This window comes from Echinops telfairi, unplaced genomic scaffold (genome assembly GCF_000313985.2).
Source record: "Echinops telfairi isolate 266 unplaced genomic scaffold, ASM31398v2 ScPeMD7_23;HRSCAF=83, whole genome shotgun sequence".
NCBI classification, from domain to species: domain Eukaryota; kingdom Metazoa; phylum Chordata; class Mammalia; order Afrosoricida; family Tenrecidae; genus Echinops; species Echinops telfairi.
The window spans coordinates 72097769-72124636 of record NW_022103920.1 but is presented as its reverse complement, the minus strand read 5'-3'; the positions used below and the strand labels follow the sequence as shown (position 1 = coordinate 72124636).

Here is a 26868-nt window from a genome sequence, read left to right as displayed (position 1 = left end):
CTTCTTTATGAAACCCCACCTTCATTTATTGGTTCATTTGTCAAAAATCAATTGGACAATATAGTATCACAGATGACCCCTAGAGGGGAAAAGTAAAGCAATAAGCAAGCAAAAAGGTGTTTCTTCATGAAGCTTAAAAACTATTGAAGCACAAGAAAGAGGTGGGATATGTGATGTAACATTGTGGGGGTTGCAATGAATGACATGATCGAAATGTATAGTAATTGTTGAGTGGAAAATGGATATCCTTTGTAAACTTTCACCAAATATACAGTAAAAAGTATAAAAATAGAAGAGAAGAGAAGAAAATAGAATTTCCAATTGAAATTGGCCAACATATTAGAAACATAAAGTTCACTTTGTACCAACTACTGAACTAAATGTCCTATACCAGGCATCTTGTATTACTTTTTTTGGTTTTTTTTTTTCACACTTATGTCCAAGGTTTTACCTTTTAATTAATTCTTATACTATTCATCTATTTTGCATTCCTACATTTGTCCTATTCAATTCTGGCATTGGAACAAAATAAAATAGTCTATAGTAAGAAAATCTGACAAAAATATTTAAAACTTTTGTCACCTACGAAAGTTACTATTGTTGTTGTCAGGCTCTGTTTACTCTGCTCAGACTCGTGGTGTCTCTACGTACTACCGGATGAAACACTGCCTGGCTCTGTGTCATCCTCTCGATTGATTGGATGTTTCAGCTCATTGTTGCATCCACCGTGCCGGTCCATTTCCTAGAAGGTCTGCAGCCTTTTCATTGAAACCCTGCCCAACATGATGGCCTTTTCCAGGGACTGATCTGATAACATGTCCAACATGAGATGTAGACTCACCATTGCTACTCCTAAGAAACCTCGTGGCTGTACTTCTTCCGGGACAGATGTGGGCGTTCCTTTTCGCCAGTGCCATAACTCAAGTGCACTGCTTCTTCTGTGGCCTTCCTTACTCATTGCACAAGGTTCACCTGTTTACAAGGACACTGAAAATACCGTGCACTTTTCTCCACAAAATAATATCCTTGCTCTTCAGTTCTTTAAAGAGGTGTATATTTTGTATTCAATAACATTCTCATTAAGATTGCTAATAATGACACTTTTAATTACCAATCATCCCCCCCACATACACACACACAATTCCTGAAACCATGTAGTACAAAACTTGCAAAAGAGCCTATCATGAAAAGTAGCTCAAATGTTTCCCACTAATTCAAAACCTAGGCAAAGTAAAAAAAGTGCATGTGATCTAAAAAGACAAGGCCCTTCATTTGCGTTCAGTTCTGGGTTTCGTTGCCCCTTTGGTAGGAAACTCCTGAGAGAAAGCTTCCGACACAATGCTGGCCCGTTTGCAGATTCGTCCCTGGGAAAACGTCCACGTTGCATGAGAGCGTGTCCGCTGCTATTCGGCTGTCGAGTTCTGTCCTATAATTTGTGTCTCTTTTTGGACAAGCAGTAGTACAGAATGTCATCCACACCTTTAGGATTTGCTCATTTCCTCCAGCAGCGTCGCTGTTCCCATGCTCGTTGGTGGTGGAAACACCGTTTCTTCCGTTCATCAGATGCAGGCATGCTCGGCTCCTGTCTCAGTGCAGGATGGGGGTGGTGGTGGTATTTTATGTTTTTTGCCGGATTTACGTTTATTTCTGGCCTTTATTTTTTGAGGATTTTAGCATAACTAAAGCAAACTTTTCTTTAAAGTGTTTTGGATTGTTCTCACCTTTCGGAATTGATGGATGCAAGACAATGGCAGCAGTTGTGGCTTTCAAGCATTAAAGAAGCCAGTAACCTTGTAGACAGTTACCCCGAGCCACAGCTGCTGTGCTTCGGAAAACCATGCTCTCACTTTGAACCTATCTGAACCATCACCTTCCAAACTGCCAAGCGAGACTGTATTTGCAGGTGAAATACAGTCATCATTTTTACTGTTGCCGATCCTAGTTACTAGGAAGGAACAAAACACGGTCTGCATGTCCTTCAATGGTATTTTCGTTTCCTCTACCTGACGTTTCCAACTTTATTCCTTCGGTTTCTCTATGTTCAAATTGCACTCACGTTTCTCGGGCTCAATCAGGGGTACACATTCTCAGACTACTTGTTTCTTTTTAGCTCCCCTCCCATTCTTCTAGTCTTGCTCTCAAAAAAAGAGGCATTTTTGCTTGGAGTCGTAATATCTGTTAGTATGTATTTAATGGCATTCTCCCTGTTCTCACTGTCTTCGCCCATATATCTTTTACCTTCATTATAGATTATTTACATGTTTGTATCTACTAAACGAGGGAAGTATATATTGAAAACTTATGTCTAATTCTTAAAACTCTGAGTAGAGCTTTGTTGCTTTGGGGCAATATCCAGTGAATTCCACTTCAATGCGCCACATTCCAAACCAAATTCACTGCCACAGAGTCAATTCCAATTCATGTTGGTCTTATATAGATTTCTGAGACAGAAAACCTTTGTGGAAGTGGACAGCCTCATCTCTCTCCTGTTTAGTGGCTGGCGGATTTAAACCTCCGACTTTGAGGCTAGCAGCTTTTTGCCTAACACTCAGCACTTCCAGCACTCCTCAAGCACTGCTTTAATCATTAGTAAATGCAATTTTAAAATAGATATACACTCTAGGTAGATCCTAGTTTGGGTTCTGAGATACAGAAGTGAGTGATAATATGTATCTCCCCAGAAGAACTCTATAGTTCCAGAAATACAATAAGCTAACAAAAACAAAAAGATGTTAAGAAGAGAAGAAGTCTTTGCAAACACTCATAATGGCTATCATAGAAGTATGAGTCATGTAAGAAAAGAAACTTACATATTTCAGGCAACACACTTCCACAAAATAATGTCTCATATTACATATTACCTTACTTCCGATTGTATTGTATTATATAGATATGATAACTGAGACCTAGTGAGATTAGAAAGCTCAAGGAAAATAATACAAGTACCAAGATAGACTTTGCATTCTAGGTCTAGCTAACAGCTAGGTCGTGGTGATAAGACAGTGGTTAGAGATCAGTTGCAAGACAATGTAGTTAGCAGTTGAGCTGCATTTTGAAAGACAAACAGAAATAGCAAGGGAGCAAGGGATGGGGACAATGACAAAAGCAGATGTGAAATATCACTGAGATTTAGGGGAAATTAAAATCGTTTCCTGCAAGTGTGACAAGAGTGATGAACTAAAGAGGTGGACAAGGATGAAATGGTAGAGAATGTTTTGTGCTAAGACACTTGGATTTCACCTAAATCATGGAATATTTCAACAGAACAACAAAAATGTGATCGGTGTTGTACTATTAGATTGTCAGTAGTTAGACCAGTTAATAAAAGAAAGCTTGTAACGAATGAGTGACAATTACTATAGACTAACATATAAAGCTGTTAGATAGTTGGGAAACATAATTGGTCAGAACTCTTGAGTAGTTTTCAGGAGCTGTGATGGTGCAGCGGTTCAGTGCCTGGCTGGGAACCATGTGCTCAGTGAGGAATTCACAAGCCTTCCAGAGGAGAAGGATACGGCAGTCAGTCACTGCCATCGAGTAGATGCCAACTCACAGCGACCCGATGGAGCTGGGCAGATCTGCCCCCTGTGAATTTCTGAGATGGTAACTTTCGACAAGAGTAAAACCCCATCTTGTTCTGAAAGCAGCTGGTGATTTCCACCTGATGCCTTTGTGGGTCACAGTCCCATGTGTAACCAGCACACCGCCGGGGCGCCACAAGTGCCGGTCCTGGGGAGTCCTACGAACGGTTCCACTCTGTCGTCCGCCTTGTCCGGAGTCTGAATCAATGCAAAGCCAAGGGCTTATTGGATGACTGGAGTCGTGTGAAGGCAAATCATTAAGAGTAGAAAATGTAGATTTAGTGGACTAGGTGATAAATAAGCGAGGTTAAATAATTATTTATTCAATGTCTAATTGGTTTAATTATAGGAGAAATGGACATATCTTCTGTCATTATACATTTCATTCAAAGTTAGTCTATGTATTTAAAAACATGGTTTTAAACAGAATTTTCAAATACAGAGAAGATATGTATCTTTATGGATTTTTTGCATTTAATCAAATCTTCTATACCCAGTGTGCTTGAAATTTTATTCACTTCATCTTGAATTACAGTATTGTCTTAAGAAAGAAGTCAAGAAGATATTTCTTTTCATTATTGGATTCAGCACCCCGACTCCAACAATAAATATGGAACCTTTAGAAGAGCCTTCCCGACTGTGTGCCTGATGCAATACCCATTATTTATTCTTTATACAATGTTCACTCATGTTTGTCTGCTCTTCCATAAGTTGCTAACTGCATATAATTTGTTTTCCATATCTGTAAATGATTTAATGGAAATATTCTTGGAGTAAATACTTGCAAAATTGTTGGAAAACATTCCACATTCTCACATAATGAGATCAAGGATCTCTGGGGGCGGTGGGGGGGATACTAGTTAGAGACTTTTCCTTTCCTCGTTGGCATGCCTTAGTCTCAGTTCCTTGGCCCAGTCCAACACTAACTTGTCTGTGATTTACTCTGCAGTAAATCAAAAAAGAGGTGAACCTTTTCTTTCAAGCTCTGCATGCTTTGGCAAGCATTCGGGAGTCATTAGATGCTGAAAAGTTACCACACTATGCCGATAGCTCCATTTTGATGAGATATTTGACTTGAAAAAAGTCCATTTTAAACTGTATTCCACAATGCCAATAACTACAATAGTAAAATGTGGTGCCACCTAGGATTTATATACTCTCTGTCTTGAGAAGTATGAAAAGTATTTTCCAGGTTGACTATATTTTTTTAAAATGTTGCTTCAGTGTGGTTGGTCTTTCATGGTTTATTATGGGAATGAATTTATGCCCACACTGTCTCTAACACTGGAATTAGAAATGCTAATGGATGTTCTCTGATGATAGGTCAAATTGGAATTCTCCTTATATCAGTTCAGCAAGTGTGTGTGTGTGTGTGTGTGTGTGTGTGTGTGTGTGTGTGTGTGTGAGAGAGAGAGAGGAGAGAGGAGAGAGAGAGAGAACAAACTGCCTGGAAGAATGTGGAAGACAGCCATATGTAATTATAATAAAGAATTGTCTGTAAACGCAGTCCTACACTCAGGTTTAGAAAGAGGGCAATGGAGAAGCAGGAGAGGAAAAGGCTTCTTCCAGCGGAGGACAGTCGGAAGTCTATGGCAATGCAGGGGGATAGTGGAGGAACTCCAGCTTTCGCTGATTTAACGGCTCAAGAAAACCCCTATCTCGAATCACTTTGCCGTTGTGTTAGGGGGTGAAGTATTTGGCCTTCCTGACCCTAGCTTTTTATTCTGGAAAAGACACAAACAAACAAAACAACCGCCGTCTTCATAGGCTGAAGTTAAAGGGACTAATAGCAAACTCACATGCTGATACATAAAGTGCCTGGGCTGATAGCTTTGCAATTGTCTCTTTTTTTATATTGTATTTATTTTTACTGTGTGCACTTCCTATTATTAATTGTTGGTGCTGCTATTGAATCAGGAGCATTTGAAAGGCCCTCTGGCTGCACAGTCTGGTTAGGGTTCTAGTGCTTACTACACGGTTTGGAACGTCACAACCACCAGCTGCTCTGGGAGAAAGATGAGGTTGTGTCTGCGCCAGTGATTGACAGCCTCAGACAGCCCCGATAGGGCGGCTTTGAGTTTGAATTGACTCAGTGGCAAGGGACAAGGAGAATTTGAACGCTTCCTAAAATGGGGAAGCCATTGACGGGAGATTTAAGAGGCGAGGTTAATTTCAGAAGGATGGAGACTGATCAGGAGGAGGGCCTGGGCATGGAACCGTGTGTTGCCCAGGTGCCTGCATTGTGGTGTGCCTTGAAGGAATGGATACAGTTCTAAAGATTCGAACTGGGGAAAAAATGGCTGTTTTGGTAGGAGAAGGTGATTTATCTCATACCTTTTTAACATAATTCCAAACTAGGCGCTCATCAGATTGCTCCAGATAAACTCTAGGTCAGGGATTCTCAACCTTCCTAATGCCGTGACCCTTTCATACAGTTCCTCATGTTGTGGTGACTCCCCAACCATAACATTATTTTTTTAACTGTCCTTTAGGTACTGTTATGAATGGGGTAACCCCTGTGAAAGGGTTGTTTGACCCCCAAAGAGGTCGTGACCCACAGGCTAAGAACCGCTGCTTTAGAGCTTCATGCATAGTGTGAACATTTCATAAAAAATCTGTTTTGGGGAAACCCTGCTTCTGTCTCTGGTAATCCTTTACCGATTTCCATTTCACTGGTAATCAGATACTGTTATGTTGTGATCTACAGAGTTTTTATTGGTTACTTTTCTAAAGTAAATATACTTTCTACCTCTTCTGTCTTACTGTGAAATTTCCACTGAAACCTCTCTACACTGGGTGAACCTGCTGGTATTAAAAACTCAGATTATTTTCCAGAATCCTAGCAACACTATGTTTATGCTTTATTTTCAATGAATTATTAATTTATCTTGGGATATTGGGGAAATTGTTTTTATTTCTAGGTATTTAAAAATATATACAATTCTACTATATTTCCATTTATGTAATTTCTCCCATGATCTTAAGTATTTCTAATTTAGATTCTATCTGATGTATCCAGTAAAGGTTACTTGAAATCAAGGCTAAGTCTTATTTGTCTTTGAAGCATAAAATCTGGCTCATAGAATAAATAAGTGATTATTTGTTGAAAGAAGGCTTGTGTAAAGAAAACTCGGGCTGAAAAAGAAGAATAGCAGGATATGCTTTCAGAGGCTGGAATATCAGATATTAATGAGAATATTAACACATGGATCCTTCCCTAGCTGTCGTTTCTTTGGGCCCTTTTGAGTTTTCCTCATTCTCCGCAAGCAACGGAACTTGAAAAGCAAGCATGAGAAGGATATCTAGTCTTATGAAATGCATAGGGTGGTATGTTCCCCTGTTTAAAATATTGAAGAATTGATCTCAAAATCGTTTGACAGTATCTACTCTTTCTCTTATGTTTCTTATTAGTGCTAAGACTTACCTTCGTGGTCAATTTAACCAGCAGGAAACATCGGGCATCAATCTTGAACTTGCATATCCTCTCAACACTCATCTCCAACCATCTTGTAAGCTCAGGAGAGTCTACAATCTATCTGGTTCTCAATTGTGGTTACACTTTGTTTCTATTCTCCTAGAGCTTCTACTTTAATTGGTCAATGGCATCATCGAAACATCACCGTTTTACAAGTCCCTAAGACTTAGGGCCTCAGTGATTCACGTTTTCAGCCCAAATAAAGACCTGCCAAGTGGTACACTCTGAATTACATGTTCAGGATCTCTTGCACAGCATGTGTGGTATCGTTCTCATCCATATCCTTCATTCCAACCTCCACCACACCACATAGTATCACTTTTAAAATTATTTGACTTTCCATTGTTGTGGGATTTGGTCCAAATGCACCATAGAGACATTTAAGCCACGTCACTCATCACCTTACGTTAGCTTACCTTCTAGCCTCAGCATGGGATCCCTTCAGGCTTCTCACATTTCCGTCACCACAATCCACACAGGTCAGATTGTTCATACCTGTTCATTTTGTCTCTCTCCTTCACCTTCTCCTACTCCTCCAGCTCACACCCTTTGATTAATTTCCTGTTTTCCCTCTCCATGTCTGCAAATATAGAATAGTAACATAACTGCTAAAAAGGTATGCATTGCATAAATATTCAAGCTCAGGAATGTATGCCCTGTTATTATACCCACTGTTTTGAGTCAGTTCTAGCTCTTATGGACCCTATACAAAGTTTCTGAGATAACACATCTCTCTGGGAGGAGACAGACTCATCTTTCTTCCACAGAGTGGCTGGTGGGTCTGAAATGCCAACTTTGTGGTTTGCAGACCAATAGGTAACACACTACTCCATCAGAGCCATGTTTGTATAGCATCTCTGGGCTCCGAAACATGCTTGAAATGTTTCCTTTTGCTTGTCTTAAATAAAAGTTGTTAAGGGAGGAAAAGATCCATCTAAGACAGCATTTATTATTTTGTCGATATTTAAATTTATATAGAAAATTGAACATACATTGGCTGTAACCATAAATAAGTTTATTATTGAAAGATAAATTAAAAATTGAAATGGCATATGAAATAAAATGTGCATCACTTGAAGACCTTCCTTGTTTGTGTATATCATATGCCTTGAACAAGTTGTGATTTTCTAAGTGCCAGACTAATCACTACACCCAGATAATTATTAGATCTTGGATTTTGTTGCAGGTAAGAATGAATGAGGTCTCCTCTCAATAAAATAGAGCTAAATTGAACTAAATAGACTCTATTATCTGCCCTAATACATATATCCTAGAATGTTTTCTTATCATAGTAAGAAATATCTGGGAAAAATAAGGTTACATTAGATGTTCATGGACTACTCACTTACAGATTCAAAACTAGTCAGTCTGGTGTGAGGCCTCAAAGCCTCACTAACCTCACTAACCTCCAAGCTAACCTTCAGATGACCATCTTATTACCTGGACAGTTTGAGAAATATTGACATAAGTAGCATAAACATGTGTTCCTATCCTCTGATGAGTTTAGTAAAATGTAATGTGGGTATATGTCACCAAGATACGCACCCATCTATATGTAAAAGTGAAGCTCTGGAGGCTTAGTGAGTTATGCGCTAGGCTGCTAACTGCGAGGACACCAGTTCAAATCTATCAGCTCCTCTGCAGGATAAAGATGAGACTTTGCTTTCATAAAGATGTACAGTCTCAGAAACCCAAAGCAGCAATCCACTTTGCCTTGTAGGATCATTGTCAGTTGAAATCTACTTCAAAGTGCGTCTTAAAATGTTATTTTTTGACAATCGCTTTGACACCATTCTTCAAATTTGTTATTCCGGCATAGTAGACCAGGTGCTTTCCCCCTTCCTCTTAGTAGTCTGATTCAGCTCACTAATGCCTAGAATCTCAGTCATCTGGTGTTCCATTTAATGTTTAACAGCTTCTAAAAACAAGTTGTCAGAAGATACCTGTCCCTGGAGAAGGGCATCATGCTGGGTAAAGTAGAGGGGCAGCAGAGAAGAGGGCAAGCTTCCATGAGATGGATTGATGCAGGGCTGCGTCGATGGCCTCAAACATAAGAACCATTGTGAGGACGGCATGGGATCAGGCCGTGTTTCCGCTTGTTGTGTGTCAGGTCACTATGAGTTGGAACCAAATCGACGGCACCTAACAGCAGCCACAACATTTTCCCTAGATTTATAACCAGTGTATTCTACATCCGTAATACAAATAGATGTTTGCAATTGTTTGCTCTAATTGAGTCATGTCACATCAGAAAATAAAGGTCTCAAAAGCTTTACTCCATTCACAATCTTAAGGGCAATTATACGTTGAGAAGGCAGCTCATCTACAGTCATATCTTGAGTGCCTTCTAACTTGATCCACCTGTATCACAGACTATTTGACGCACAAGATTTTACATGGTCAATTTCTTTTTTCAGAAGTGAGATCATCCTCAGGTTCTCATTCCCAGTCTGCCCTCATCTGGAAGCCCACTGAAACCTGTCCACCACGGCTAATCCTTCTGGTATTTGAAATACCTGTGGCATATCAGCAGGCAAGCTACTACAGTACAACAAATGGACAGACTTGTGGTGGAAAATGATTAGAAACAAATGAAAAATTGCCTGCTAGCTTCATTCTTCCCTGTCACTACATGAGAACCCAGGCTTTGCTTCTAATGTTGAAGGTAGACATCACACACAGGAATGGTTGAGCCTTTCAAGAAGATAGTAATGAGTGCGCTTGATTTTCATCTGAGTTTTCATGTGGTCCGAAAGAAAGAAAAGTTTCTTAAATTTATCTATCCCAGAAGTTCCTAACTTACTATGTCTTGGATACTTTCTGTATTTCCCCACACTCAACATCTAGTAAAGTCCTATGATACTCTTATAATAAGCATATTTTGGAAATGCTTAGATAAATCATGTATGTAACGACAATTCAAAGTGAAAAATGTAGACAGATGGATAGTGACACCACTTATGTGCTTTTTAATTACAGTGAATTTAATTATTTTAGGTTAATTATTAATTTTTAGCTTTAATTATTCTGTGTTTTATCAAATGAACTGATTGAAGTATTTAAAAACAATTTTAAAGATCAGTTTTCTGTCCTTATCTTTACTTCAATTTAAATTTTAATTCCTGAGGAAGTGGGTGGAAACTAACACCAAATTTTCTATAGATAAGTTAGTGAAACAAATGTTTTTAAGGATGGACTGAAGACCCAACAGCTTTTCTACATTGAATGCTTAAATTGCCATCCCAAAGATTTTGTGCAGTGGTTACCTCCCAAGAGCATATATTACTGATACAAGAACCAAACCAACATCATTGGTATCTGTGTGCTTACCAGAAAGATTGAGGATTTTTTTTGTCTTTAGTCATATTAAACATTGCTCTTACATGTGTTTACTATTTTAACTGAGTAAACCAAAATTTTAGTTATAGAGGCAATTGTACATTTTTTGATTTGATAGTAAATATAAATTTACAACTTAGTTTTACATAGAATATTGTTAAATTTATATACAGTTTCACTTAGGGAATTGGCTTAAAAGTGGTCAAAGGGAAAATAAAGGCCAACTATTCTTTTCCAGGTAAAAGGCAGAGCAAAGATTGAGGATGATTTTAGTGATTTAAATAAAGAAATCAGATACATTTTTTGTATATGTAGACAAAGTATTAAATGATTTTGATTTTGAAGTAAGAAGGAAGCAGCAGCACTTTCAGGACTCTTGTGATTCCACAACAGTAGAGAAATATAAAGCGTGAGTCAAGGCGTGTTTAAACTGAGCCAAAAGTGTCAGGTAATACAGAAACAACACACTTAGCAGATTTCTGACTTCTAGAGTTTTGGGTCTGTTCCCAGCTTTAGAAGTTGAATAAAACTGGTGTGGTGTCTGCCAAGATTGATGGAAGCTCTAAAACAGTTTTAGGAAAAATACTCAATTTATTAAGATAGAAGTGTTCTTTTTCCCTCCACTCACAGTTTTTGTTCCTAAAGATGATTAAATTCATGAAATACAACATTACAGACTACTTAATAGCTTAGTTTAAAGATATGCAGAAATGGCAATGTTAAAACACGAAACTAAAAATTTAAATTTCACTACAGAATTTTATGAAACCATACGACAAGTACTGATACCGTAGGTTAAAATGACCCAAACAGACAGACTTATTTCCGTAGAGCACAGCAAAGTAAAAATAGGTTCCCTATTTCTTGCTTCATGTTGAAATTATCTAGAAAGAAGTTATGTCTAGAAATTGATTTCTATGAGTATTGTATGAGGATTTGTATTTGAATTCTTTGAGTGCACAGAAATCTGACTTCATTACTGTAAAAAATTATTCATACATCCTTTCCTACTTAAGGAAAGTAAAACATAAAGGTATAATTTATAGTTGTGGAGATACATTATATTAAAAGCTGCTATCTGGAAGAAATGTTTCATGATAAGAAATGAAAGCATTCAAATAATGCTTTTATTGGAATATTACCTTACCTTACCATACTACCTTGACTAAACAGAATTCTGCCTTAGATATGTATATTTAAAGGTTTTAAAATTCTGAAACCGTGCAGTATTTAAAAGGAACTATGTTAAAAACACAGCTTCCTTATCAGAAAAATCGCTTACAGAATATTTTTAATTTAGTCTCATATTTGGAAAGTGACTATAAGCATTCTAGTTGATGTAATCTGTGGCGCCATACTTCCATGGTACTGCTGAATATTAGAGCACACCAAGCATTTCATGGAAAGATTCCTTTATCATTTACATCCATTTTTCCACAATGTTTAAAATCCCTCTAATATATATGAAAGAGTCCTAGAGTCACTCTGGATTAGGTGTTTGGTTACTAACTCCAAGGTTAGCTGTTCAAATCCACCGGCCACCCATGGGAAAAAAAGATGAGACTGTTCCCAGAAGATTTATAGTCTTCAGAATTTCCAGACAGGATCAGTATGAGTTAGAAAACATGGTCTCAGAAATTGATAGTGCACCAAATGAAATGTTTCGATAAGCTGATGAGGCGTTGGAAGCACTGAGCTGTCTATGGCCGGAAATGTGGAGGACAGCTACCTGGCCAACCCCCTGGAAAACATCCATATCTGTACCCATTCCAAAAAATGGTGACTCGAGGATATGCAGAAATGTTTGAGCAATATCATTAATATCCCATGCAAATACAATTTTGCTGAATATAATTTTAAAATGATTGCAGCAGTGTACCAACAAGGAGTCGCCAGCAACTCAAGGTAGATTCAGAAGAGTGTGATGGGAGGGATGCCATTGCTGATGTCAGCTGGATCTTGGCTGAAAGCAGAGAATATTAGAAAGATGTGTATTTGTGTTTCATTGACTATTCAAAGGCGTTTAACTGTGTGGATTCTAACAAACTATGGATGATATTTAAAAGAATGGGAATGCTCGAACACTTCATCGTGCTCATGTGGAACCTGTACATAGACGAACAGGCAGTTTTTCAAACAACCAGAAAATATCGCATTGTTAAAACTAGGAAAGGTGTGAATTATGGTGGTATCCTCTTACCATACTTTATTAAATCCATATGATAGCCAGATAATCTGAGAAGTTGGACTGCACGGAAAAGTTTTTAAAGAACTTGATATCAGGATTGGTAGAAAGTTTATTGATACCCTGAGATATGCAGATGACAGAAGCTTGTTTGTTGAAAGCAAGGAAAACGTGCAAAGCTCCCCTTCACTATGGATTCTGACTCAATGCAAAGAAGAAGAGCAACACAAAGAAAGGTCAGCGGTCTGAACACACCAGACACACTGAGGGTCAAGTTAAGACTGTGTGCTCCCATCGATCCCATGTAGGGTGGACGTGTGTTAGAATACACTCCCTTTCACAAGGTTTCATTCATTTAGTTGGCGCCCTACAGGAAACCTGGTGACACAGTGAGTTAAGCATTAGACTAATGGAAATTTGCGTGGTGTGAACCCACTGATGACTTTATGGGAAAAAAGGTGAAGCAGTCTGCTTTGATCTAGATTTTTTTAAAAATCATTTTCTTGGGGGCTCGTACAACTCATCACAATCCATCCATTCATTATGTCAAGCATTTGTACATTTGTTGCTATCATCATTTTCAAAACATTTTCTTTCTACTTGAGCCCTTGGTATCAGCTTCTCATTTTCCCCCTCCTTCCCTCCCTCCCTCATGAACCCTTGATAATTTATAAATGATTATTATGTTTCCATGTCTTACACTGACCGATGTTTCCCTTCACCCACTTTTCTGCTGCCTCCCCCCCCACCCGGGAGGGGGTTATATGTAGATCATTGTGATTGGTTCTCCCTTGTTCCCCCCAACCTTCCCCTTCCCCTCCTGGTATGGCTTCTCTCAATATTGGTCCTGAGGGGCTTATCTGTCCTGGATTCCCTGTGTTTCCAGCTCTTATCTGTACCAGTGTACATCCTCTGGTCTAGCCAGATTTGTAAGGTAGAATTGGGGTCATGATAGTGGTGGGGGGCAGGAAGCATTAAAGAACTAGAGGAAAGTTTCATTGGTGCTATACTGCACCCTGACTGGCTCATCTCTGCCTTGTGACCCTTCTGTCAGGGGACGTCCAATTGTCTACAGATGGGCTTTGGGTCTACACTCTGCACTCCCCCTCGTTCACATTGATATGATTTTTTTGTTCTGGGTCTTTGATCCTATCTGATCCTATCGACACACATGATCACACAGGCTGGTGATCAGGATTTAAAGTCTTGGAAAATCTGTGGAGAAATTCTGTGCCTTATGAGATTGCTATGAGTCTGAATCGACTTGAACTATAGTGTCATGATGCTCTCTAAGGAAAGATGAGTGCGGGAAAAAGAAGTTGTAAACCGTTGTCCAGAACTCTTTTCAAAGGATCTGTTTCTGAATCATAAATAAAATTGGGGTCATAAATAAAATGCTGAACAAAAACAAATACAGATTGGTTTAAGTTAACTGGTAGCTATACCATGCCCATGAAATAGTCATGATAACTATTTATTTGATTAGTATGAGTACAAATGTAAGGCACTTTATTTCCTGATGCATATTTTAAAAATATGTCTGGTTATTTTAAAATCATTTTTACTTAATGATTTAATTTGGCTATTTTAAAATTACTGTACAGAAAAATATCTATATCATCCATTTTTACTGCAATTATCCCAGCATCTTTCTAAGAAACAAAAGAAGTGCAACTTTCAAATGAATGGTGTTTTTTTTCCAAAGTAAGAAAGCAATAAGGATTAGCCACAACATATAAACTAGTAGGCATGAAAAAAAATAGTAGGCATGTTTATTTACAGATTTGAAAATAATTTAACAAAATCTGAAGAGATTACTTCTTAAAAAAATTTTTTTTTGATCATTTTACTGGGGGGCTCATACAACTCTTATCACAATCCATCCATCCATCCATCCATTGTGTTAGCACATTTGTATATCTGTTGCCATCATCATTATCAAAACATTTGCTTTCTACTTGAGCTCTTGGTATTAGCTGAGATTACTTCTTAATGAAAGACACTGAAATTGTGAGAAAACAGGTAAGCACCTTTAAAGTAAGATTTATCCCAAGAGGTCAAAGAAAGTGTATTTTTTATTTTCTTAAGGGCTCTCAAGGTACTTTTTGATAATTTTAATTAACAATGCCTTTTAGTGATAGTTTTGGCAAAAGCAAAGGAGGTTATTTCTCATATGTCAATATATATTTTTAATCATTTTATTGGGGGCTCATACAACTCTTATCACAATCCATACATACATCAATTCTGTAAAGCACATTTGTACGTTCATTGCCCTCATCATTCTCAAAACATTTGCTCTCCACTGAAGCCCCTGGCATCAGCTCCTCACTTTCCCCCCTCCCTCCCCTCTTCCCCCTCCCTCTTGAACCCTTGATAATTTATAAATTATTATTTTGTCCTATCTTACACTGTCTGATGTATTTTTAACAGCATACTGTCTCTTGCTTGAAATTTCAGAATTGGGTGAGTTTGAGATATTCGTTGTAATGCATTCTTACTTTGTTTCTCCAGAGACAACACCATTTGTATCCCTTACAACACAAGTCAGGTGCAAGTCATTTCTCGATCTATTTAAGACTTAATCTTAGGCTGTACATGAAACATGAATGTAGGAAAACCTCATTTGTAACATTTAAGTTGGTGAGGAGAATTAATTCCTAAAAACGGACGCTGGGAAGCTCTCTACATTCAGAGTTCGCAGGCCTGTCCTGGATTCTTCTATAGCTTTTATCTCTTGGGAGAAGGATCCATCAAAGAAAATCTCTGTCCGAAAGAGAAGCACCAAGAACCCCCATAGGTCAGAAAATCAACCACTGTATAGAGGGACATGCGTTTCTTCTTTTTTAAAGAAAATTTAATAGGAGAGAGTGATAAGGAAGAAGAAAATAAATGGAAAAATAGTTTACAGTAATTTCCCCGGTGTAATTAAAATTATTTTTTAAATGGTGATAAAGTAGCAGTTAATTGAATATTCAAGTATTCAGTAACATTTGAAAGCTGGCATTGTTGCATTCAATATGGATTGATATTAAAGATTTGATGAACTAATCCAAGTGCATTTTTTTTCAAAATAAAATTTAAACTAGTTCTGAATTCAGTTTTCAATTTCTTTGATTCCATTGCCTTCATTTTAAATTAGAATGTGTGTTAATTATTTACTATGAAGAAATTATGTGTATGACATATTTAATGAGCAATAATGAGTGGCAATTCAAGTAAAATAATTAAATGCGAGCTTTCCTAAGCTTTGTGTGTTTTAAATCTGCTGGAAAATGGTTGATTATCACATATCACACTTTTATAAGATCTGTTTGTGTTTGGTAATTATATTAAGACAATGCACTTCATTAACTCAAGCAAAGTATTTTTCATCCCTTCTCTTTTCTAGTATTTCAAATCATCATTTTATATTTTTAACTCAATAATTCTCTGCTTCATATCCCCATTATTTTTAAAGGAACCAACTGGATATCAATGTGTCATTACACGATTTGAGCAAACCATCCTTTGGTTTTCATAACCTTGTGCTCATCATGGAAATGCATATGAATTTATAAAACTTATTCAAATTCAATCTGTTACGATCTCACTTTTTATTTTATAATCTGTTATGGTAGTAGAAGACATTCAGGTAGATGTAATTTTGTAACATCCTGGAAATAAAACCTCAGTAGGATTAGTAATTTAAATGCATGTTTAATAGCAACAATATTTGAAGTTAAATTGTGAGGTAACAATAAAAAATGAGCAAAGCTAACTAAGATCAATTGAAATGCACAGCCTTCCACCTCAAAAAACTTAGCATGAATAAACATATAGTATCATATAAGCAACTTGGCCCCCCAAAATAAAGAGATATTAAATTAAAAATTAAAAAATTTAAATGGCCTACAGAGCCCTTTGGTCTCACATAACTATGCCCACTTTAAAACTTCATTTCCTATTGTGTGCTGCAAAATTGGAATTAATATGAAGTGGAAACCTTCTGGTTTATAATGAAATATGATGCTTTAACTTTTGGAAAATTTGATAACCTAAAAAGCACATTGATACCAGGGACTGATGGATAGTGTACGTTAAACTGTCACAAGATGACAGTTTAGTTCAGAATGCTATAAATTTAATGAAAAATACAGTCATGTGCTTTTAATTTATTATTCTAAGTTTTCATCCTATGCTAAGCAGAGCATTTAAAATACAGTTTTGGTTAACTACAAAGAAAGACTTCATAAAACAAATCTGTTTGGGATATGTGATTGGGTGTGGTGCTAAGCAGCAGCTTTATGTTTTAGCATAAATTGTTAAATGGGTGGTAATGTCCACTGCCCACGCCAGTTGTACACAGAAGTTTTAAAAAGTAGTATGAAAGCATATGATTTCACTTTACTTTAAGGGAGATCAGTCATTGAAGACTTTCTTCTCTGTTTTCTTCCTCTTAAGCTTTTAATTGTCATTAATACTAACATAGCTTTCCAAGCAGATAGTATTTGAAAGCAAATAATGTCTGTAAGTATAACGTAACATCCTTTGGAGCATTTGGTCTCACTGCCTTGTATATTCTGATGAAATTTTGTCTGCTAATATGTATTCATATTTATCAGAGAGAAAAAAGGCAATCTGCAACTTAAGCACATAGAAAGTATCTCTATTTTTTTTAATTTTATACTCAAGAATGCTGAGATTCAGTTTATCAGGAATCAAATACCAAATAATATCAATAATAGATGCTGCATGGGAGAATTGATACTTCAAAGATTTACTCCCCCAATTTTATTTTATGACAGTTAACATTTCAAATATTTCCAAAAGAAGTACCAGTTCATACCTTACTACTTGGATTGTATAAAAATCTACCTTGACTTGGTTATCAGAGTTAACTATAATGATATTTCTTAGTCACTCATTTTATATTTGCCTGTGGAGTTTATGAAATAATGCATTTGAATAATTTTCTACTTTTTTGAGTATGTGAATTATAGTCTGTTGTTTTAGCATTTTATAAATATAAAATATATTAAAACAAAAACAGTAAAGAATTAATTTATAGAAGTCTAAATACAGGAATGTATATATGTAAATACATTTATATATAGTGATAGGGGAATAGATCTATGTGCATATATTTGTTATAAAGTATTATGGCAGCAGATGGACATTGGGCCTCCACTCAAGTACTTCCTCAACACAAGAACACTTTGTTATAATAAGCCAACACTGTGATTCTTACCTTCCATGACACGATCGCTGAAGGCAAAATGGGTGCATAAGCAAATGTGGTGAAGAAAGTTGATGGTGCCTGGCTATCAAAAGATATAGCATCTGGGGTCTTAAAAGCTTGAAGATAAACAAGCAGCCATATAGCTGAAAAGCAACAAAACCCACATGGAAGAAGCACACCAGCCTGTGTGATCACAAAGACCCAAAACAAAACAAAATCATATCGATGTGAATGAGTGGAGACCCAAAGCCCATCAGTATTCAATTGGACATCCCCTGTCAGAAGGGCCACAAGGAAGAGATGAGCCAGTCAGGGTGCAGTATAGCACTAACAAAACACACAACTTTCCTCTAGTCCAATAATGCTTCTCGGCCACCCCCTCTACCATGACCCTAATTCTACCTTACAAATCTGGCTATACCAGAATACGTACACTAGTACAGATAAGAGCTCACAACACAGGGAATCCAGGACAGATAAAGGCCTCAGGACCAATAATGGGAGTAACAATACTAGGAGGGAAAGGAAAGGGGGGCAGTAAGGGGGAACGGATCACAATGATTGACAGAAAAGTGGGTGAAGGGAGATAGCGGTTGGTTTAAGACATGAAAAAATTCGATAAATTATCAAGGGTTCATGGGGGAGAGAAGGTGGAGAGGGAGGGGAAAAATGAGAAAATGATACCAAGAGCTCAAAGTAGAAAGAAAATATTTTAAAAATTCTGATGGCAACATGTGTATTTCTTTCCCACATTTATTTGTATGGTAAAAAGGGGGAAGTTTCTGTGATCGCTTTTCCTTTCCTGATAAATCTCCTTTAGAGTATGAAACGCTAAGTACTTTATTCCATATCCATACAGAGAGCTGTGGAGCCTTTGGTGCATTAGGCACTGTGCACAATATTGACCATGATAGACATGTTGGTACTTTCTCACTAAATTTGATATGTGATGTTATATGAATGGGGATGTACCCACTGTTCTGAAAGAGCATAGAAAATATAGTAGCCAGTACTACTATTAGCTAGAATATGTTATTTTAAAAACTAATATTTGGATTAACTTTAACCCATTAAAAAGAAGGTAGAGACTAGGAGCCAAGGGAGATAGCAAAGAAGTAGCCTATTTTTGTGTGAAAGCCAGAAGGAAAATAACAGAGCTAGTGCTTTCAGGTAACTTTATGCTTTTCCATACGCCCAGTATATATTGAGCAAAGTGCAAGTGAGGGTAGTAGATGTTGGATAGGTAAGCATGTGCCAAAGTGTACTGGATCTTTTCAATTGTGAGGTTTAAACTTTAGCCAAGGAGGTGCCTTGTTAGGTGCCTTGAGTTCTTTCGGACTTTCAGCATCCCTGCGTACAACAGAGTGAGCACTGCCCAGCCTTTGCCATCCATCCACACAGTTGTTCTGGTTTAGCCCGTTGTTGCAGTCACTGTATCAATTCCCTTTGTCAAGGGTCTTCTTGTTTTCCTGCCTCTACCAAGTCTGATGTCCTTCTCCAGGCACTAGGCTCTCCTGAAAACATGTCCAAAGAACTTGAAGTCTTGCCATCCTTGCCTTTAAGGGGCACTCTGGCTGTACTTGTTCCAAGACCGTTTGGCTGGTTCTTTTGTAAGTCCATGGTATTTTCAGTATTCTTCTCCAGTACCATAAGATAAGCACATCTATGTTTCTTCCATCTTCTCAATCAAATGTCTAACTTTCACATGCTTATGAGGCAATTGAAATTACCCTACCTTCGGTCAGGCACACCTTAGTCCTCAAAAATAGCCTCCTTGCTTTTCAACACGTTAAAGAGGTTCTATGCAGTAGATTTCCCCAGTTCATTGTGTCATTTGATCTTTTGACTCTTGATTCCATGAGCATTGATCATGGACCAGAGTAAGGCAAAATCCTTGACAAATTCAACCTTTCTCCATTTATCATAATATTATCTGGGGGAAAGACTTTTGTCTTTACACTGAGTTGTAATCCACTCTAAATGCTGCAATTTTTGATTGTCATCAGCAAGTGCTTCAAGTCCTCCTCACTTTCAGCAAGCAAGGTGTGCCACCTTCATGTCCCAGACTGTTAATGAGCCTTCCTCTAATCTGGGTGCCACATTCTTCTTCGTATAAGACAGCTTCGCTGATGATTTGCTCAGCATGCATATTGAATAAGTACGGTGAGAAGACACATCCCTGATTTACACCTTTTTTGATTTAAACTCTGCCATAGTCCTCGTTCTCTTCGCAACACTGACTCTTGATCCACTTGCAAGTTTCATACGAGCACCATGTAAGGTTCTGGAATTATTCTTCGCGAGGCTATTCATAGTTTGTTATGATCCAGATAACCTTTTCTTAGTCAATAAAACACAAACGTTTTTCTGGTATTCTCTGCTTTGAGCCATGATTCTTCCGATATCAGAAATGATATCCCATGTTCCATGTTCTCTTTTGAATCTTTTCTGAATCTCTTCCTGAACCTCTGGCAGCTCCTTGTCAATGTACTGTGGCAACCATTGTTGGATGATCTCCAACAGAATGTAACTTGCATGTGGTATCAAGGATATTGTTCTATAATTTGAGCATTCTGTTGGGACACCTTCTTTTGATATGAGTACAAATATAGATCGCTTCCTGTCAATTGGCCAAATAGCTGTTTTCCCAATTTCTGGGCAGAGAACACTGAGTGCTTCTTGTGCTTTCCCAGCTTTTGGACACATTTTAAGTTTATGAATTATGAATTACAGGAATTAGAAGCTATTGAAAGAGTTTAAGGAAAATATTCTCACATTATAGTTGTTGTTAATGAACATTTATCTGTTGTGTGATGCAGATTAGCTACTGGGTTCAAAGCTTAAAGCTTAGTAAGTGGAGTCAGTGAATAATCCATTCTCAATAGTTCTTTCACTTTCTTGTTCAAACTAAAATGATTAACTTCTCTAGAAAGAGTTCTTCATCCAGAGCCCTGTAAGCATGTGGGTTTTTCTTCCTTACTTATTCACTCAATGTCCCGAGAGCCAAGGTAGGGCCTTTCTTCCTTTTCACCAATGCCTTGGGTTCTTTCTCATTCGCTCCAATGTAAGAGCACTCACCTTTGTATTTCACACCTTCAGGTTGTACCAGTTAGGGTCCCTTTACCCTTTCTTTACTGCAAACACTTTACTATTAACACTCCCGGACAATGTTCCCTCACTTTTTAATGATGTTTTAGCTTCCAACTAGATTCACTCTCTACAATCTGACTCTAGGCTCAATTTAAGATACTTTTAATCTACATAATAATGTTCATTCCAACTCCTTGATGTCTCTGTACCTTGACATAATCTTATCTAATAATATAATCCTACACTCTGCACCAGGACTCACAACCTTGAACTTTTCAAAGACATTGTCATGATTAGTAACTGTTGATACAGCCAACTTCAAGACCCCTCATGGTGCAGTGGGTTATACCTTGGGCTTCTAACCACAGAGTTAGCATTGAAAATCACCTTTCAGAGAGAGAAAGATGAGGCTTTATGCTCCCATAAAGAAGTATGCCAGACCCAAGCCAAGTCAGGTCCACCTGACCCAAGTCATAGGATATTCAATCATCATATATATATATGTGAAAGTTGGACAGTGAATAAGAAATACTGAAGGAAAATTGATGCCTTTGAATTACAGTGTTGGCAAACAATATTGAAAGTACCACTGGCGGCCAAAAGCAAAACCAGATATGTCTTGGAAGAAGCACACTCCTCAGAGTTACAATGCTCCTTTGGGGCAAGGATGCTGAGATACTTGTCTTCCACATGTTGGACATGTTATCTTGAAGGGCCAGTGCCTGGAGAAGGACATCACGCTTGGTCAAGGGGAGGCACAGCAAAAAAGAGGAAGGGCCTCCAAGAGAGAGATTTTCACCGTGGCTGCAACAATGGACTCTCACACCCCATTGCGAGGATGGCCCGACAGGCAGGGTTTCGTTCTCGTGTACACAGGGGCGCTATGAGTTGGAACTGACTCAAGGGCACCCAATGACAACAGCAAGGAGTTAGTCTCAGAATCCCACAGGGCCACTTCCAGTCTCTCCTACAGGATCACGGTAAATCAGAATCGATGCAACGACCGCGAGTTTGAGTTTTAAGTTCTCACTGCCTCGTTTACCGCTGTGAGTAGCTCAACTTCTACAATATCTCACCACTGAACCGATTCAGTATTTTGCCTGTGCATTGCCCTTTGGATCATCGATGTCTTCTCTTCCCTGCTCATTCGGTTTAATACCTTGGCCAATAGTATAACAAATGCTTTACTTAAACCCTCAGCTCTTTTGTCTCTGTACTTCGTCATAAATGCTATTTAAAAACAACAAAAACTCACTTCCATTGAGTTGATGCTGACACTTAGTGGCCTTAGGGCAGTGGTTCTCAACCTTCCTAATGCCGTGACTCTTTCATGCAGTTCCTCATGATGTGGTGACCCCCCAACCATAAAATTATTTTCATTGTTACTTCACAACTGTAATTTTGCTACTGTTATGAATTGGGTGAGCCCTGTGAAAGGGTCATTTGACCCCCCCAAAGGGGTCATGACCCACAGGTTGAAAACCGCTGCCTTAGATAGAACAGTCCCTGTGAGTTTCTGAGACTATAACTCTTTACATCCCAACTCCATGCTTGCACTTCCTAAGATGAATGTGATTTTTTAAGGCATTAACCCACTCAGACTGACTTTATTTTAAACTTTTCATCAGGAAGTACAAGTGGTATGTTCAACCTGGACAGCAATACTTCTCCGTTTTCTGTCCACACTCCATCCATCTTCTGAGTCTCAACTAGTTTCTATTTGACCGCCAAGAGAGCCTGTCCTGTCCTTATTTCTAGTGTATGGTTATTCTTAGGGCTTCGTTGAGGACATGAAATCAAGAAGGCAAGAACTTCACCAATGTTCGACCTCTCGGCATCCGTATTTCTCCACTCGGATACGTTTGGTGTTCTAAGGAATACACGGTTGGTGTTCCACAGCTTGGCTTTCAAAAAGACTTCTTCTTTATCATCTACTCACATAAAGTACTATAGCAAGATTTCCAGTTTCTTCAGCGTTGTCATTTTTCCCTATGATGATATTTCTCTCACCTCAGAACAAAATTAACAAGCGCTTTTAAAAATTCTCATCTCATAAGTTAACTGTCACATTTAACTCTCATCCCCAAACCAAAAACACAAACTTACTGTCACCAAGTAGATTCTAACTCATAGAGACCTACTGGACCACTTCCTCCAATCCACTGAGTACACTGTCTTTGGAAGATAAGCACGACCATCTCACAGAACATGTCATGCAAGTGACATTGTCCCACCTTTGTTACCTTGTGTAGGTTTAAGCACGAGACAAGCTCACTCTCACTCAAGAAGTGGGTTATCAGAAGAGTGTGAGAGTCAGGAGGCCGGGACAATGGAGATTATATTAAAGGATGCCCATCATCACATCTGACCAGCCTTTTAGAAATGTATTATCCTCAGATGAGAGGAGTTCAAGATGTTCATGGAGAAATAGATGTTTTCCTGTGAAAGATTTAAAGCCCTCTTGGGTTTCTAACCTTATTTCTTAAAGTTTCTTTTTTCCATACTATTCACAAACGTTAACACTGTGATATAATTTAATTTCCATTGCGGTTATTGTTGTAGTCATGTTAAAAACAAAACAAAACAAAACACAAAAATATTTTTCTTACACAATGTGATTTTCATTTTAATTAAACACCTGGAAAGCTCTAAAAATGGCAGTGTCAAATATGTTACTAACTACCACATCTTATGTTAATATCGGCCCATGCTTGATAAATCCCAGCCTTATTGGGGTGGGTGAGGAGAACTATGAGTGAATTATATAAGGGTGTGATAATTAGGTTCTCTGCCAACTTGGCTGGGCTAGGATTTTCAATAGTTTAGCATTTGAGGACTCCTCCTGATGTGATGTAACATGACAATCCATTCTATGATGGAATATTCTGTGAGCAGCCAAGGGCTCTTTGAAAAGATTAGCCTGCAGTGCTACCCTCTTAATCAGGTCACCTCTGATGCAATGGAAATAAGTGTGGCCTACTCCTATAGAAGTTAACACTGTAGGAAAGATAGCTTTCCCCTTGCTCTTCTGGATGCTGCGTCTGTCTCACCAGCCTCTGGTTCTCTGGCCTTGAGCCAGTGGCCCACCGTACTGCCTGGTGACTCTGGGAAGCCTGAGCAGCCTAGTCAGAGGATTCACCTGCCTCTGCTTCCACAGCCTCTTACCTTCTTGTGTCTGTGTTTGTCCTCTTGCTTCCAGCAACTACATAGGTCAAGAAAAACCTCTAGTTTAACATCTGACCCATGAACTTGTCTAGAATTACCTATGTATACATCTATTTGAGCTACTTTCATCTACTCATATAAGCTTCATTCATTTTTTTTGTTTCATGAACCCAGTCTAACACAGAGAGGGTTTCCAAAGTTTGTTTGAAAATAAAATTAAAGGATAATGGATTTTTTTCCCACTAACTCTTTAAACTCCTCTCACCAATACTTGATGGGGATGTCATACTTTGGCTTTCTCTGAAGGTCATGAGCCTTGATGCTAACATATCTTTGCAGGGAGTTCTGAAAAAAAAAAAAGAACGCATGGAATTGGTAAAAGCATTATGTCTTTTGGACATAAACTTTTAGGACAGAGCTATGCTAGCCAGAAGTTTCTGTATGTGCTTTGTGTGGACTTTACCTCCGCACAGACAGATGGCTCTGCTGGCATGTTTGCCCAGTATGCTGCCAGCAAGTTGGGGTGCCTTCTGTGAGATTGGATAATCTCATGTGTCTGAAGTGTTACTATAACACCAACAAAGACAAACAAAAAACATTTATAGACTTTATGATTATTATGTCTTCCATTTCTAGAATGTTCTCTCCATAAGAGAGAACTGTCTCCTTTTCCAGTGGTGCCACATATGTTTGACTCCCTTTATCCTTCCAAACTAAGGATGGATATACTGTTGTTGTCTTTCTTAGTTAACTCACTCACCTCAGTTATTCTTAGTTCTTTCATTAGAAACATTGCAAATATCTCCCTTGCCTCTTCTGTTTTATTTGCGGAGAATCCCACCTTCTACCAGTTGGAACCTAATCAAACAAACCCCCAATATCTGAGTAAATTCCAAAGATCTAGGACAGAGAATTTCTTGATCTCCAATGCCATCGGGTATTGTTCTCTGAAACATTCTCCAGTGAGCACAGAAGCAGAGCCAGCGCTGTGGTGTGGGCTGGTGGGACCTGGACAAGACTGGGTCAGAGACAGAGACAAGCAATGTGAGATTAGCTGGGGTTCCTACTATGCTAATTGAAATCTTGAGATATTATATTAATATGTTTAAGCAATCAGGTTTATATATTTAAAAAAGCATCGATATAGGTATGGAAAAAAATGTCATTTGGTTTAGAAACAATTTTTCCCGGCTTAAGAATTTCAGATACAAAGTCTTTGTTCTTCCTCAAACTGTGTTCTCTTTTCCAGCTTCCAATAAAATTCAGAGTTGAGTCTGTTCAAATGATTTCAAGGTGTCATCTCAGGGACTTGGCCCAACCTCACATTTATATCCAATAATGCAATTCAGGGACATAATCATAGTGTGTGTGTGTGTGTGTGCACACGTGCGTTTCTGTGTGTGTGATTCAATTTCCTTTTAGGCTCATTTCCTTATGAGCCGTCCACCTCCACTTACTGGAATATATTATCAAAGCACCAGACAGTCTGAAAATGCTTGAATACTACCAGATTTTGACTCTACCCATTACAGAGTAAACAGACCTATTAAAAAATAGTTATGATCTTTAAATATAATATTCTGCTTTTCCAATACAGAATGACTTTTCATTACTATTGCATATTTACATTTCCATGAATATGTCTAAATTCCTTAACAAGAAAAACTATTATTTGCATGTTTTAGCATTCTCTTTATAGGACTAGGGATATAATAAAATGTTTTTTATTAAAGTAGCTTGAAAATTAGTGATGATAAATTAATAATTAAGGAAAATCATTCATAATGAAAATCCATACTGTCACTGTCTAAAACAGAACTTTACAAGCCTTTGTCCTCAGGACCATCTGGGGAGAGTGTAGGTTGGCCAAAGAATCTGAAGCTCAGGCTGTAGTTGATAATTATTTTACAAAGTGTGGTGACCCACATGCCTCGGGAGGGGTCCCGATGTAAGTACCCCAGTGAAGACCAATCAGGACATGCACTAGATTCCCTGCTCGGGCGGCCTGGAAGACAAAGTGACAGCTGCAAACTTATGAAAACCCCTAATACAGTCTTGATCACGATTTAGACACTTTTATTTGGACAGTTTCCTAAGAGAAATGATTATATGTCTAAAGTTCCTAAATCAAAGTTTTAAAACCACTAAACGTATGATAGTGCATACTATTTCTCTCCAAAGTTCTCATCTGTTGGCAATGATTTGAGAGGAGTGAAAAGAAGAAATATGAAGGAGTGCCCTGCCCTTCTCTCTCTCTCTGGTTCTGGGAAACTTGTTGGATCTGATGTGCCTTACACTTGGCACCCTACCACTTCCTGTCCCTTCCCCTCTCTTCACAGCCCTATGGCTCGCTTTTACATACCATCTGTTATCTTCATAGTAACTTTAGCCTTGTTCTAGTACCTTCTGCTCAGGCATGCCTTCAGCCAGACTACTGCTTTATAAGGACAGGGTACCATGTTCCATAATTACCGTTTGATAGTTCCTTTTTTTCTTTTTCCTGATTAAAACTTCTAGCGAGCCCGTTTCTCCAAAACAATAGACATGGGCTTGCAACAAAATAATAACAGATGAAAACGTTTTAAGAATACACTCTAAATGAGAAAGCACTTTGGAATCCTTTCTTAGACATTAACATCTCAATAACATCCTATTATCAATGAATCTTACCCACAACTTTATGTGCTCCCTTATTGTAAGGGACAGCACTCACTGCAATATGAATTACATATAGTTTTACTAATATTATATCACTAAATCCAGCAATAATTTTCTAGTAGCTAAACATTATTGCCATGATTCAGCTCATACA

The 26868-nt window shown here is 38.1% G+C and overlaps 1 protein-coding gene across 2 annotated transcripts in view; it reads left to right on the top strand.

The window, feature by feature from the left end:
- AGMO (alkylglycerol monooxygenase) overlaps positions 1-26868 on the top strand; it is a 380748-nt gene that overhangs the window by 286562 nt on the left and 67318 nt on the right. Inside the window, exon 13 of one of the 2 annotated variants that reach the window (XM_045288837.1) lies at positions 6993-8118. The exons of the other annotated variant lie outside the window; for it this stretch is intronic. Coding sequence (XP_045144772.1) covers positions 6993-6998 — 6 coding nt within the window. The 3' untranslated portion in view covers positions 6999-8118. Of the gene's footprint in view, positions 1-6992; positions 8119-26868 lie in introns of those variants that run through there. 2 annotated transcript variants of the gene reach the window in all.